Raw genomic sequence first — 16727 nt, 5'->3', positions numbered from 1 at the left:
TTGCGGGTTAAAGCACATGCATTGACATGGCTGATAGGAATTCAGACTCAGGTTCCTCGTGCTTGTAGACCAAGTGCTCTCATCCGTGGGATGACCGCCTCAGCCAGCCTGTCACTTCACAAATGCAATTCTCTTACTTTCTTATTAGTTGACTTTTTAAGACCCAGCTCTTGTACCCTTCTTCAGGATCCATGCATACACTCCTTACTACTAGGGGTCGGTTGACATTTATCTGTTTGGATCCAGTCCTTGGCGTGTCCTCAAGTCTCAGTACTGCAGCAGCTTTTAAGACCTTTGGGGAAGTAATTTAAGAGTTGGACCTGATAATTTTATTTGATTTTGAAGAGACTCCAGAAGGTCCAGCCCCAAAGATTCTGGACCAAATTTGTTTGCTTTTATTATATTATGGAACCCTCGTCCAGCTTCCTCTTTACCGGACTGTTTTTTATTCTTTCTTAAACAGTTGGGTAAATCCTTAATGTCTCCAACCATGTTACTTAATAATACTGGGAATTTCCCAGAACTTTATTAAGCATTAACTTGGTTTCCTATTTGAACTTTATTATCTACTGAATAATAATATTGCCATACTTGACATTTGTTGTCTTAGAAGGAATCTCTCCCTGTTTCTCATTCCTTTAGGGGATTATGCATGAGAGCAAACCCTTCTTCGGTGTGCAGTTCCATCCAGAGGTCAGCCCAGGGCCAACAGACACTGAGGTATGCCAGCCAGACAATGTCTGCTATGCTTGAAAAAAAAAATCAGACATGTTTGTGGGTGAAGACTCAGGAAACCAAAATAATTGGCGCACAGTATTCTCAAGGATTGCATCTTGGTATCATGCATTTTGTATTAAGTTCCCCCCATGAAGATCATGAAGTAAATTTTAATCTTTTTCTTAAATTTAAAGTGGGAAAGCCCTTAAGAAACTCAAAGCAATGCTATGATGCTATTTTTACTTAAATGCATTATCATCCTAATATATTTAGCTCTGAGATTTACAATTGTTGTGCTATGCAGATGAATTCCCTCTTGCTCTTTCCATCTCATAACTGAAATGAAATTTTAATCCCCCATCTGTGAGTTAAAAAAATCCCTATGGCAACTGGTTGTGTAGCCACAGAAGGAGAATAAACAGCAGCAGGGCAAAAAAAGGGGCTGGGAGGGGAAGAGGCAGCTTGTGTGGTCACATGACTCACATGATTTTTACAAAAGGGACCCACAGGAATGCTTAGAGCAGTCTGTTTCTAACCTGGATAGTTTTTCTATTGTTTAATGAGAGCTTTTGGTTCAGTATTCAAGTACATCTTTCCAAATTAAGCTCACAATGACTCCCAGGAAAGCCTGCGTGTCTGGAGTGAGTTCCCTCTTCCTGCGCCTAGGGTCCTCCTGGAGCGCTCTGTCCATCCCTGTCGCAGAGCCTCCAGACAAGGTGCCCAGGCAAAAGGAGGAGGAGGACATGAGTTTCCTAAGGAAATTCCTACTCTGTCATCTCAGAGTGCTTTCTTAGATATGTGCATGGCATTTTTTTTTGCATTTCTCTCACTTGGAAGTATCAGTTCAGAGAGTCAAAACCTGTATGTTTTAATTAATTCATGATGAACCTGGGGAAACAAAACAAATCACTAGTTACTGTCTTCATGTAATGTTTGCTAAGTTTTTGTCTTTAATTTAACATTTAACTCTTAGACTATGCTAGAACTTCAGATGTGGGCAGGATATGCAATCACTGCACTATGACTTACTGTTTTATTTTTCCATCCTGCCAAATTGCAAAGCGAGTACTCTTCTGACATTTATCATGTCTAGTGAAGCAACGGAAGTGAGCTCCCTGGGAAAGTCTGAGAATAATCTTAAGGGGTCATTCTTTTTTAGAGCCGACAGAAATGAGAGAATATTATTTCTGACTTTGAAGCGTGAGTGTTCTAGCTTCAAGTTTTGTTCAGCTAGAGTTTGAGTCATACAAATGATATACAATTAAAGAACTAAAATAATGATATTCTCAAAAGGCAGCATGGGATACATTTATTGTCTGTAGAAAATGTCTCATCTTAAAGCACTTGAGGTGAACAGAGCCCAGAAGGCTTCCAAAAAGTATAGGTGCAATTTGTATTTTTTTAATGGCATATGTGTGTGTCCTGGAGCCCTTGTCTAGTTGACTCTTTTTTAGCCTTCTCTGGTGTATTTATTTGTCTTAATTTAATATGACTAAACATTCAGTTATTGGACAAAACCCAAAACCCAAACTGAAACCATTAAATAGCAAAACTCCTAATATTCATGGAACAAATTATAGTAAGAACAAACAAATTTCTCTTTCTGAAGCTTTCACTCATTTGAGCACTGGAAGTGTGCTTGGAGGCCTCGTGAGTTTAGAAGTGTCCAACTAGCTGTGATTTTTCTTTTCCAGTACCTGTTTGACTCCTTTTTCTCACTGATAAAGAAGGGAAAAGGCACCACCATCACCTCAGTTCTGCCAAAGCCAGCGCTGGTTGCATCTCGAGTTGAGGTCAGTAGATCCAGACTCCATTTTGTTTTATGTATCACGTATTTTCTCTAATATGTGATGACTTTTTTTTAATAAAAAGAAAATGATAGAATTTACATGAATGTCTATGAAAAATAAATGCCAATATTATATGTTTGAATTATCTGCTCTTGGGAAGTCATTATAATTTACCTTAAGCATTTATTTAAAAATATATGTATCAATTTCTTGAGAATTTCATAATGCATTATGTTCATAATGACACACCTTCCCCTACTTCTATTAGCTCCATCATCCTTCCCCACCCACCCAAATTTGTGCCCTCTTTTTTTTTTTAAACCTACCAAGAGCAATTTGTGGTACTCATTGTTGTTCTTGTGTGTGTGGATGTTCTTTGTAAAGGAATAGTCTCTTTAAAGTAAATTAGCTCTCCTTCCAGAAATTGATTCCCAGTAGCTGTTCTGCTAAAGGTGGGGCTCTATCCACTTCTTCCCTCTGTTCTGAACTTGTGTTTCTCCTGAGCTTACACAGGTTTTCTGTATGTTGTCACCAACATCATGTGTTCATACATGCAATTTCCCTAATGTGTTTATAAAACAGTGATCATTACAGTCACTCAGTCCCTTTGGATTCTACAATCTTTCTGCCCTCTTCATAAAGATTTCAGAACCATGAGAGGAATGTGCTGGATATATATATGTTCTATTCATATATATCTTCCATTTAGTGCTGAGTGTTTCCAGTCTCCCACTCTCTGCACAGAACCTTTGTCTAGAGAAATCACAGGGCCTAGGGGAGATCCTACTATTATTATCCTGCTAAATGGATATAGTATTATACATTTTCCCAATGATTTATTTTTATAGCCATAGATTAGTGCATTTCTTAGGTCTCATCAGGAAAACTTCTTTTGCAACAGATGGTAATTAATGCACAGAGATACTCACACTTGGTCAAATGGCAAAGAATAAGAAATTTTCACCTACAATACTGTCTTATAAAATTTCCTTCTACTAGACTACTTATTATAAAAGCTTAAAAAATGGTATTACTTTTGATTTACAACTTGGTATTTTTCTGTTACCCATCCCAAACCATAGTTTTTTGTAATCCCGAGATATTTACTGAATCACTGAAGTTGACAGAATTCATTTTTATAAAAAATTAGATGAATCATCATTTAGTATAGTAAACAAAATTTTATTATTTTTCTCTAAAGGCAAGTGCATTAAAATTAATATGTATAAGACATAAGTCATTATATATTTAAGATTATATATTATATAATAAAGATTCTCTCTATTTCTTTTGCATTATATAAATTTTAGAAGAATGCATTGTACTTTCAAAATATGTGTAGAGATATATACAGGTACATTTACATGCAAATATTTTCTGTAGAGTAAGTGCACTTGGTTTTTGCATATTCTTAAACCAAATATCAGCTTCTTTCAATTTTTTTGTTTAAGTAAAGAAATTGCTCGGGAACTTTGGAAAGGGCAGTGAAATTAGATTTTGTTTCAATTGTTAATCTTTTTGTCTTAGAAATGACTGTATAAACTCAGGCAACAGAGCTTGACTATTCTCTGGCAGATGCCTTATTTTCATTCCTTGGAAATGATAGTAATGTCTCTTTCTTATTGTTTGTAGGTTTCCAAAGTCCTCATCCTGGGATCGGGAGGTCTGTCCATTGGTCAGGCAGGAGAATTTGACTACTCAGGATCTCAGGCTGTAAAAGCCATGAAGGTGAGAGAGCACGAGCTTTCCCAGGGTTGGTACACGCTCCTTAATGACTCTAATTAGTCGTTTGTGGTTAAGATTTATGAGGTTTCTTTTCAAAGTCACTATAGTTATTTTCCTTAGCTATCATTAGAATCCTATAGTAAGAGTTGGGTCAACATCAAAGATTTTAACTGTTTCAAGTGTGCACATCAGCCAAGTGAAGCAGGGGAAATTATTCACATTATTGTCTTTTTACACTGAAAACCTGAACTTTTATTTTGTTTCTACAGGGAGTTGGTAAGTATACTTGTGTTTGATGTGTCAGAAGGAATCTGGGCTGTAGGCTACTTCATACCCTGTGCTAGATGCTTCAAGCATCTCCATGGTTGAATGAAACCCTAGCTGGGTGAGCAAGGGTACCAACACATTTGTTCACCAGTCACTAGGGAATCCTATCCCTTTATTGCTAACTTGCAAAACTACAGCTATATTTTCAAGAGGGAAAGATTATTTAATAATACTTAAGTTGGGAAAAATAAACTTGTATCTTTGATTCATCCAGGTTGCCACTGTAATTATAGCAAAATCAACCTTTAGAGAAGTTATCTCGTGCGGTTAAGATGGTCCACTGCTGAGACAACTTGCTCTCTCTTTAATCCTGTTTCCAACAAGCTCTACATCTTGGTGATCATCAGGGCATCCAGAGGTAGTGTAGGCACTGGCTCTGTGGCCCTCCTCAGGCACTGCAGTGTAACGGCCATTCACCAAAGACCTGGCTAGAACAGAGGAGCACAGAGATGTCAGAGGGACAGCAAATATCGGAAAACAACTGGCTAAAGTTTTCCTGTGGCCCATTACCCCGATAAACATCTGTTGAAAGAGCTTTAATACGGCCCTGATTCCTGATTCTTCTTCCCATCTTTCCTCCTCTCCTTTCCCCTCCTCTCCCCTTCCCTGTCATCTTGTTTCTTCTTATTTATTCATGGATGACCTTAATGTGCCCAGAGAATAATCTAAAAGCTTTGCTACCCAACTAGTCTTCATTGGAGTGTAGTAACCATTATCCACTGAAACCTTAAATTCAGACACTTGATTTGTTCGTTTTTTTTCCAGGAAGAAAATGTCAAAACAGTCCTGATGAACCCAAACATTGCATCAGTACAGACCAACGAGGTGGGATTGAAGCAGGCAGATGCGGTCTACTTTCTTCCCATCACCCCACAGTTCGTCACAGAAGTCATCAAAGCGGAGCGGCCTGATGGGCTAATTCTTGGCATGGGTGGCCAGACAGCTCTGAACTGCGGTGAGTTCTTTTCCATTCAGGTGTAGGCTATTTAACCTGTGCACCAATGTGAAACACATGTTGCTTGTAGTCATCGAATAGTTGTGTTCTGTGTGCTCATAGAGCATTTATCCTAATGTAGAAGAAAATGGCAAACGAAAGTCTTCCATATCATGTAATAAATTTTACTAGTTTATGGCACAAAATAGTAGAGATGCAAAAAATTCTTCATGTTAAGGTTCTGGAGTGGCCAAACAGATTTAGTGGATTTCCTTCTCCATCGTAGGACACTGTTATCAATGAAACTCTCAGAACTATTATGAATGAAAAATAAGAATTAACGTATTCATGCTTGCAAGTCAGTGGTGGGCATTTGCCTTTCACATGGCTTGACTGCTCTGTTATTGGCTGTGCTGACTCCTTGAAGACATTTTAAGAGTTATTTTCAAAGTGTTTTTAGATGTATTTATTTTACAGGTAGGGATATGTTGCCTGTATCCATGTATATGTACCATGTGTGTACCTGGTACCTTAGGAGTTCAGAAGGCAGCATCAGAAACCCTTAGAACTACAGTTGCTGGTCACTGTTATCTATCTTGTGGGCACTGGGAGTTGAATTCTGGTCTTCTGCAAGAGAAGCCAGTGCTTTTAACTTCTGAGATATTTCTCTAGCCCTAGGGTTTTCTTTAAACAATGTTTAGTGTCTGTTAAGAGGACATAAGGTTGAAGATGATAAAAACTGTATGTTTGATTCTTTTGTAGGAGTGGAGCTATTCAAGAGGGGTGTGCTCAAGGAATACGGTGTGAAAGTCCTAGGAACATCAGTTGAGTCCATTATGGCTACAGAAGACAGGCAGCTCTTCTCAGACAAGCTGAACGAGATCAATGAGAAGATCGCTCCCAGCTTTGCGGTGGAATCAGTAAGAAACTTTGTTCGTGGGAGATGGGGTCGTTATTTGTCTTGGACTGCAGGGAGAATGGTTTATCATCTCTGATAATTGTATATAAAATCTATATGTTATCTTCAGACATATTTTAGTATCATGGAGACATTGTATATTAATGTTAGCACTCAGTGCTAAAATTTTAGAAATAGGTATTAATATTTTACTCTTTGCAATGGAAAATATAAACTGATTTCCCTTGTTTGAAGCTGAGGTACCCATTATCTCTTGCCCCGAAAACAACAATACTGACTTTTAATAGCAAACTTATTTTTGCCTTTTGCCTTCTCTCCTTCCTGGAATAAGTCACACATGTTGAGTGTGAGCCTTAATACCCTGAAAATTGGGTTTTTGAAATGAAATAAATTTAGTCATTAAGATTCATCCTGGATGCATATACTTTTGTTATAGATCTGGAGTTGATATTCTATACTCATTTTCCATTATTTCTATTTTTAGAATATTGCCAATCACCAAGAAAAATTCAACTATTTGTTTGTCTCTTTTTGCCCTGAGTTTATTTTTGATTTTAGAAATATATTTGGTGAGGTGAAAAGTGGAAGCTTTAGACACAACCTCCCCATTGTAGAAATAGGAAAAGTCTTAGGGATGAGGCAAGTAATTCTGGGATGACTAAAACTGGGTGTATCTGCCTCAGAAAAGAATGCTACTGCGTACATGCCAGACTACAAACCTGTCAGTCAAGAGGAATCTCTTGGGAGCTCTCCTGCATGCTTTGGGAAACTCTTGCCATACATTTGTACTTTTCATTGCCAGATATAATTATGTCCTTGCTTCTCCATGATAAGAAGCAAGCATATGGGAAAGGTGTAATTACATTCCCATTGGTGGTGTAATAATATTCCACAACAGAAAATATAGCCACCATATGTTGTATTTGGTAAGTTAAAAAAAATTCCAAGCTGCAGAGACTGTTCTGAGAATAAATTTGAAAAATGAAATACCTCCTTTTACCTAGTGTTCCTAATGGCATGTTGTTTCATTACCATGTTAGCTTCAGCAATAGATAAACATTTTTTTCTTTAAATGATAGACTTTCAAACTGAAGTTAAAACCATTACTTTTATATATCTTTTATTCTAAAACAAATGATGATTATTTCTGCTTTGATCACAGTGTAGTGTTTAGAAAACAACTTAAAATTTATCTGATAAAAAAAATGAAAAAATCACACCCACTGGAATTTTGCACAACTTTTTTTCCAGAAGCATTATTTTTCAGAAGTACATGAGGGGATAATAGAACATGTTCTTCTCTGCAAATCAGCTAATTAGCCTGGGTTTCTAAGCTCTCATAGTGTGGCTGTGAATGTCCCCCTTTCTGTGTGTGGGGGTCGGAGAAGGAGGAGGGGGTGGATCTTTCAGTTTCAATATCCTTGCTTTGTTCCCAGATGGAGGATGCCTTGAAAGCAGCAGACACCATTGGCTACCCTGTAATGATCCGGTCTGCGTATGCACTGGGTGGGTTAGGCTCTGGCATTTGCCCCAATAAGGAGACTTTAGTGGACCTTGGCACAAAGGTAAGTATTTTCCCGAGCAATATTCCTATCAATCAGGGAAGCTGATTTGATGAACCTATTCCCTTAGAGAAAGTTGTGACCTTCCCCCTGTCACCGTCATAGTCAAGGGTCACCTGGCCCTGCTATTGAGGGAAACAAGCACAGATGCTCACACTAGAGCACAGCATAACCCGCTCTTCCTATCTGTCCATTTCCATTATGCTACTGAATTCACCGAGGAACATTAATCCACCTTTATCTTCCTGCTTCACTGTCTACGCTAAAACGTTCAGATTGCTAAAGTATGTTTTACTGGTTAAGAGAAGAGCAGAGTAAAATGCCTTCGCTTTCCACACTACTTTTGAGAAAACCTGATAAAAACACAATCTCTCCCCAAAGTGCAGATGTCAAACCACCAATGGTATCAGTCTCTACATTTAATAAAATGAATGAAAGCTGCCAACTACAGTCCACAAACAGAGAGTGAGGGTGGAATACTTATAGTTTGCTTTCTAGCAAAAGCAAATTGATGCATCACTAAGCGCATTTTGAGAGATTTATTGGAACTATTTTGGCTAAAAAAAAAAAAAAGGTGTTCTACATGAAACAGAGGTAAATACACAGAGCCTTGCTCTGGAGATGTTTGTTAATTTTCTGCTACTAGAGAGCCACATCTGGTAACACTGGGCACTCAGCAATGACTTTGAGTGAGGAAAGGCAAGGCCATCCGTGCAGTGTGGGTAGCAAGTGTTGTAGCAAGGCCATCCGTGCAGTGTGGGTAGCAAGTGTTGTAGCAAGGCCATCCGTGCAGTGTGGGTAGGGTTTGAGGAAATTACTGTGTAGCCATTGTACCACACAATTTTATTTCTTATTTTTGAACTAGAACAAAGTAAGATTTTTTTAGTTGTTGGTATTGAAATTTGAAAGCAGATAAATACAATTAAATATTCTCAAATACTCGTAGTGATAGGCTTACAAGCTAACAACTTAGATTTAGTTTTTTTAAAGTTACCTAAATTATACATACAAAAGGCAACACATTTAATAGGAATGGTTCCTTTTCCCAGTATTAAATAACTCCCAGTCTGGACTTTGGAGTTATTTATTTAAGGTAAAAACTATGTTTATGTAGTTATAAAATATATTTACTATAGCATGATTCATGTTATGAGTATTCTTAATATTAGCAATATACTTAGTAACAGTAAACATATATTTCTCCTGTGTTAAATATATTTTATTCACAAAATAAAGCATTCTGAATTACCAATTTTTATATAGAATATTTACAATCTGACGACAGCTTTGGAATGAAATATTTTTCAATTATTGCTATTTTGTTACAATAATCAATGGTTGATGAATACTTTTCCTAGTTGAAAACCTTTACTTTTCCCCTTGAGATTAGCTAGTCATATCCTTACATCTTAACCTATTCCTCTATCCACTGAGGTTATAATTAGAGCCACTAGATGCTATGCTACATCAATTAGGTATTTAAGTTAACTTTGGAGTAAAATTGGAGACTTGAAAAACTTTAAATCAAGGCTAGGAGATTGGTTAAAATGATGCCAAGTTTCCTTGTATGTAAATATCTATCGCAGTCTACTAGAATATACAGCTTGTTCCCTCTGTCTCAGGGTTTCCTTGTGTGTAAATATCTATCGCAGTCTACTAGAATATACAGCTTGTTCCCTCTGTCTCAGGGTTTTCTTTTGCAAACAGCACAAATGGCAAACGGCATCGCCACTCATTTGGTAACTGCAGCTCCAGCATGTCCGAACTGCTTTGGGAGCCTCATCGTGGCAAATGAGTTGGTGACAAAAGAGTTGCATTATGCATGTGTCCATAGTGACAACTGAGGTTGCAAAAACCCTGGGATGAGATACCATATAGAAAATTTAAATTGAGTTGTCACTATATCATACAGCCTACTAATAATCTGAAATAAAATTAAAGTTCTTCCCATTTTATTGATATCCAAAATCAAATACATTATGTGACAAAGGGAAATCCTTGTCTTCAGTGGCCAGTCACCACATGTCCAAGGTCAGAGACGGCCCCTTTCATATTTTGAGTTCAGCATTCTACCACACTGTGGGTACGCAGTAAATATGAAAAGGTAATTACACTAATTCATATCTGTCTAATCAGCCATGTATGATATACGACTCAGAGTATTTAAGCACTTAGGCAGTGATTAGCCATGATAATAGCCGCATATGATTCTTCTAATTCCCAAGTCGCTATGCCATCTTGGCTCACTGTTTACAGCCATCATCATCTCCCTTTTCTTCCTCGTCAGCTCCAACTAACTCTGATTGTGTATGTCACTGTACAAACCACCCGCAGTTATTTTAGAGAAAGCCAGCGTCTTTAGACTTATTTTTCAACATTTATTTGTACTTATCACATTTTCTGGTTTCACAGAAGCCTAGCTACTGAAATAATTTCATTTCCCTCTGCCTGATTGCTCAATTATTTTCTCTTTTTCCTAAATTAGTTTGATTTAATGTCATATCAGCACTTTGAATGGCAAGCCTCAATAACCCAAATCAAGCATATTCACTGCAGGATACTATTCCTGGTCTCACTGATTTTTCTGACACCCTGCGCCTTCTGGAAGGTGGGGGAGAGTGGAGATGGAGTTTAAGACTTCAGTGCTGACCAAGATTCGGGTCAGAGCACTTTCCTTCATGTTCTTGTTTAAACCAGTGTCTCTCCTTGAATCTTTGCTATCTGTGTCATCCATTTCCAGGCATTTGCTATGACCAACCAGATTCTGGTGGAGAGGTCAGTGACAGGTTGGAAAGAAATAGAATATGAAGTTGTCCGAGATGCGGATGATAACTGTGTTACTGTCTGCAACATGGAGAATGTTGATGCCATGGGTGTTCACACAGGTAGGCAAAGAATCTCCAAGAATTGTCATGCCTTTGGCTCTAAACTCTGATCACCATAGCAACCTGCATTAGGTACTTTATCACTGTTAGATGACAGACTAATGATAACACTTAACATTGATACATAGTATTTTATAGCATTGAAAATAGTCTCATATTTAGTTTGAAATTCACGGAATCCCTCTTCGATATGGTAGCTATTATTATCTTGAGCTTAACTGAGGAAGGTCAGATAAATAATGAATTTGAGTGAAAGCTATGACAGTGTTTGGAAATAAAGATGGGGCCTGCAAAACCATAAAACGCACTAATGTGTTAGTCACCAAGGGATTGAGAAAATAGTCTCAACAGTGATGAAAACAGATTTTTAACAGGTTAAACTAATTGGCTGTAGAGGACAAAGATGATGACTGACGTTTCAGAAATGCTAAATTAAAGATGTGGCAGGCACATCAGTGGAGGGAGTTGGGACTCTAGAACAGGACGCAGAAGAATACAGAAATTAAAAAGTTGACAAAAAGTCATTGGAAATCATTTAGTGTAGAAGAAATGACTGAAACTAGAGACACATATACCCTTTTAGGGATATGGGCAAAGAAAGGTGAGAAGGGCATCAGTTTTCGATACAATGAAAAACAATTCAATTTCTGGGTCAGGTTAAAGAGAAGGAGTGAAGCAAAGGAGATAAATAGGAGGAAAGTTAGGTGGAGTAATATCAAGTAGGTCAATGCAAGAACACATTTTACAAAAGAGCTTTCTTTGTGACAGTATTAATTCCTATACTAGCTGAAGAATGGAGATTTAATTTGGGTTTTTAGAAGTTCAAGAAGAAAAATTGGGTATTTAAAGTTAGTTATGGAACCTATATGGAATGGAATTCTATATGATAAGGAGGATAAGAAACTTGGCAGAGTTTCGAAATGTTTAGTGAGGAAGAGAATGAAAGTTCTGTGTGTCTGACAAAGTTGGGGATGGGTTTCTTGAGGAGAGGGTCACTGAACGTGTCTGCATGCAGAAGGGCGGAGAATAAGGATACTGGAATTAAAGATTCAAAGGTCTCACGTTAGAGAAGCATGAGAAGCAGAAATGGGAAGGCAGAAAGAAGAGGGTTGAACCAGTCTAGACACAAGGAGAGAATATTCTGTGGAAGGAAAAACTTGAGAGGCAATTTGAGATGAAGGAAGAGCAGCTGATGGGACTGGTGGGAATGTGGTAAGCTCATAATTAACTTTACCACTTAGATGAGTGTGGCTGAACTTAGGGGGGGTGGTTGTTTCTATAAGTAAGGGGTCAATCACAAGGGCAAATAAGAATTAAAGGGAATACCTGATATCTCACTCATATGCATGTGAATATTAATTTTAAACCTTCCTTCAAATCGTCAGGCTATTCTAAGCCTGTATCTTTTTAGGGATTAAGGCAGTCAAGTTGGCTGTTAAAATATGCCACCAACTAATGGGTACTACTTGTGTTAACAGGTGATTCAGTTGTTGTGGCCCCTGCTCAGACACTCTCCAATGCAGAGTTCCAGATGTTGAGACGCACATCAATCAATGTTGTTCGTCACTTGGGTATTGTGGGTGAATGCAACATTCAGTTTGCTCTTCATCCTACCTCAATGGAGTACTGCATCATTGAAGTGAATGCCAGGCTGTCCCGCAGCTCTGCCCTGGCCTCCAAGGCCACTGGGTAAGACCAAAATGATTGACCATAGGTTTGAAATTTCTTTGCAGGTAGAAATGGGAAAATGGCTGCTAGGGGAAGACAATTTGTATTTGTAAAATCTACCCTAAGTTCTTGCATGCTAGCTCCAGGACATTTAGAGAACCCCAAAGACATGGTTAGTAATAAAATAAGCTTACTGCCAGATTGAGACAAATAATATTGCTAGCTGATTTTGCTGGCTAATAATAAACCAATCAAGATCTGGATGATCAAAACAGGTTGTGAAAAATATGCTTTTTAATCACACTTTTCAGATGTCATGAAAATGTGAACACTGATATTTAATTTTAGTTTTCAACTGCCTATACGAGTGGTTAATAAAATATACTTTATTCAACTCAACACTTCAGTATAGATCAATTTGGTTCTAGAAATGTACACAATAAAACATACAAAATTACCCATCAGCTTATAATCAACAATTAAAAACAATTCCACAAGAATAAGCAATGTAGGATCTTTCCATGGATCAATGTTACAATAAATAAGTTCAATGTCCATTTAACAGCTGCTGGCAAACATAATTGAAAGGAAAGTAAATAAAGCCTTTTGTTTCTGTTATTAATTTTGGCAACTGGCATTTAAGTTATATGACATCTAGAGGAAGGAAATATTTGCTTCTTTAGTATGTTTTTATAGCTACACAGTGGTGCAGGTTGTAGCACTCTGCTCGTGAGTCAGAAGACCTGATTTCTTGCGTGGTTCGCCAACTGACGTGAGCTGCACAGAGCACTTACCGCCGTCAGTTTCCTTGTCTGTTAGACGAGAACTGGTACTGAATAGCTCATGTCTAATGCTATAGTTCTGGGAGCTGTTTTATCGAGGAAAATGATCTGCACTGACATTCTAGAGGATAGCCAAGTGTTCAGAGGGTTAACTTTTACAAGATCCCAAAGTTTAAATATTTGCAGATAGAACCAGGGTTCAAACTTGCTAATCCAAACTTCCAGGCCGATTGCAGTACACAGTAGCCCCAACTGTCTCCTTAGATACACGTAGCAGTGCATGTTTTCTCAGGGACTATTTTGCAGATTCTAATCTGAGTGGACATTAATCTCAGGTAGTGGAGGGAAAATCTTGTTTATCAAGAAGCTTTTGGATTTTGTGTTAAAGGGATGAAATTTGGAGCAGTACAAACAGGGCTTACCAGTGACTTCTCAACGGCTGTATGCTTTGTCATGCACCACTTTATTTTGTAAGTGGGCAGTAAATATTCATACATAGCAGAAATCAGGTGTGTCTTATCTTGAAGTCGACAAATGCCAGCATGTTAAAGAATGATTCATTCATGTTTGGAACTGTTTTTTTTTTTTTTTTTTTTTTTTTTTTTTTTTTTTTTTTTTTTTTTTTTTTTTGTACTTATTGCTTAAATTATAAAAAAAGAAAGTGAAGGTAGAATTCCTTTATCTCTTGCATTACAGCTACCCACTGGCGTTCATCGCGGCAAAGATTGCTCTAGGAATCCCACTACCAGAAATCAAGAACGTTGTCTCTGGGAAGACGTCAGCCTGCTTTGAACCTAGCCTGGATTACATGGTGACCAAGATTCCTCGCTGGGATCTTGACCGTTTTCATGGAACATCCAGCCGGATTGGTAGCTCAATGAAAAGTGTAGGCGAGGTGAGTCTGGGATTTGGCACTCTATTCACCTTATATTTGTCAACTCCTTAATACCACTGAAACTCAAAGGTTGACCATCCAGATACTGGGTTCTTGACTGGAGAACATATAGGCGTTTTATTTCCTTTTTTGTGTTTTAATATTGCTTCGTTTGAGATTTAGTATGTTAGTTATTACATGATATTTTTATGGACTCAGTTGCATACAAACGTAAGGCTATATATGTGGGTATTATATACATAAATCTCACAGGTACATATAGATATAGCTTAGATTAAATTTGTTTTTTCACCAAATCTAGAACTAGAATGGTATAAAAGATCATATAAGGGCTGAGAAGACAGTGAGTGAGTGTGCAAAGTGCTTGTTACACCGGCACGAAGACCTGATCTGAGGCCTCAGCACCCACCTAACGCCAAGTGCGACGGCGTAGACCTGTAATCCCGTTACTGGATGGGATAGGCTTGGGAGGAAGGTGGAAGAGTAGAGATAGGCAGGTTGGCTGTCCCCTGGCCAGAGGATCCCTGCCACCTGATTTAGTTAAATAGCAAGTTCCAGGCTCAGGAAGAGATCCTTTCTCAAACACTAATACGGAGAAACAGTTTAGGGTCATCCCATTGTCAAGCTCTGGCATCCACAGCACACGGATCAGTAAGTGCACGCCTCACACCTACATACTTACATGCTTACACATGAACGTCTCACACACATACAAACACCACACGAATAGTGCAGTGTTCCCAAACCTCAACTGGTCTGACATTAATTACTCGACTTTAGTCTGTTTTTGTGAGCCGTGGCTTTCATTTTCCTAATGCTTCCCATTTCCCCATCTGCAGAGGGACAGGCTGACTCCATGAGCTCTCACAAACCTTCCAGAGCAACAACTCCAAACTGAGCAAGCCCACTGCCATATTAGTCTTCTCCCACTGAACTGAAAGGTTCTGATATTTTGTTTCCCCCTGCTCTCTGGAAGCTCCCCTTACTTCTGACTACACTTGGGCCAGTGTAACAAAGGCTTTCTGCTGGGAATTAGTGATATATGAATATATATCTTTTACACAGTTGTCACAACAATCTCCTAATCTGTCATTAATGTGATTTTGAGTCTATATGGGGAATCATGAAAGTTTACAGAAGGCAGTATTGCAACCGTTGATATTTTAAACTGGAGCCAAAAGTCGCACAGTAATTTACTGTTCCATGGAAAGATTCAAAGACAATGTTCATCCCCTTCAGTAAGTCGGTAAGGTTCAAAGCCAGATTAAATTTAGTTTTGAGTACTAACTGGTTCAGACTAAATTATCTCTTTTGTTGTTGTTGTTGTTTGATACAATAAGCTATAAAGACTAAAAGACATATAAAATTTATCATGGTGGAATTTAACCTCTATCGACATTCAAAAATCACAAACTGTCTGTATTTGTTATGATTCTTAGGGGTCTACTAATATCAATACTTAGCTATAGAAAAATGTATCTTGAGGGGCTGGAGAAATGGCTCAGAGGTTAAGAGCACTGACTGCTCTTCCAGAGATCCTGAGTTCAATTCCCAGCAACCACATGGTGGCTCACAGCCATCTATAATGAGATCTGGTGCCCTCTTCTGGCATGCAAGCTTACATGGAAGGAATGTTGTATACATAATAAATAAATAAATCTTTTTTTTTTTTAAAAAAAGAAAAATGGATCCTGATCGATACTCTTAAAATTGTCAGTATCTGTGTTAATATGCTTCTCTTCTTATTTGCTTCCTATTCTAAAGGATACCGGCATAATGTGTGCTCTTTTAAAGGGAGGGTCCCTATGCTTTAGCATTTGTCCCTCATTTTATTACTATTGTATTTCAGAACAGGCACAGGCAATGTCTTCCTCACACTCAGAAATACAGCTATATCCACTTGCTGCTAACAATCCTAATAAAATAACAGGATTCATTACATCAAAAAGCATGGAGTAAAGGGAAGGGAAAATAAACAAAACCTCAAAATTGACTGATACTCTCAGAATCTTTTGGCACTTGTCAGGTCTTTGGAAATATTTCACACCTAATTTTGCAAGAAACTAAAGATGTGCGAGCTTGTTCCTTCAATACGAGCTCTTTCATGTGTATTCCAGGTCATGGCCATTGGTCGCACCTTTGAGGAAAGTTTCCAGAAGGCTTTGAGGATGTGTCACCCGTCCGTGGATGGGTTCACTCCCCGTCTCCCAATGAATAAAGAATGGCCAGCAAACCTGGATCTCAGGAAAGAGCTGTCGGAACCCTCCAGCACTCGCATCTACGCCATTGCCAAGGTAACACAGGATGAGGGCCCCGAAAGTTAGTCAGCCTGGCAAGCAGTTGCAAAGTGTCTTCTGATCTCTCCTGTGCCATCACACATCAGTGCATGTTCTCTGTCTCTGTCTCTTTCACACACACACACACACACGCACACACACGCACACACATACACACATGCACACACACATACACACACATACACACATGCACACACACGCACACGCACACACACATACACACACA

General features: G+C 38.4%; 1 protein-coding gene across 1 annotated transcript in view; it reads left to right on the top strand.

Annotated features, from left to right (window-relative positions):
• Positions 1–16727, top strand: part of Cps1 (carbamoyl-phosphate synthase 1) — a 109380-nt gene that overhangs the window by 34286 nt on the left and 58367 nt on the right. The window contains exons 11-20 of the mRNA XM_038339217.2: positions 643–720; positions 2412–2510; positions 4140–4235; positions 5325–5514; positions 6256–6413; positions 7849–7977; positions 10715–10859; positions 12338–12548; positions 14006–14204; positions 16322–16498. Of these exons, the coding sequence (XP_038195145.1) occupies positions 643–720; positions 2412–2510; positions 4140–4235; positions 5325–5514; positions 6256–6413; positions 7849–7977; positions 10715–10859; positions 12338–12548; positions 14006–14204; positions 16322–16498 (1482 nt within the window). The remainder of the gene's footprint in view (positions 1–642; positions 721–2411; positions 2511–4139; positions 4236–5324; positions 5515–6255; positions 6414–7848; positions 7978–10714; positions 10860–12337; positions 12549–14005; positions 14205–16321; positions 16499–16727) is intronic.

Source organism: Arvicola amphibius, chromosome 8 (assembly GCF_903992535.2).
Source record: "Arvicola amphibius chromosome 8, mArvAmp1.2, whole genome shotgun sequence".
NCBI lineage: Eukaryota > Metazoa > Chordata > Mammalia > Rodentia > Cricetidae > Arvicola > Arvicola amphibius.
Note: the sequence above shows the minus strand (reverse complement) of the source record. Positions and strands in the feature narration are given on the sequence as shown.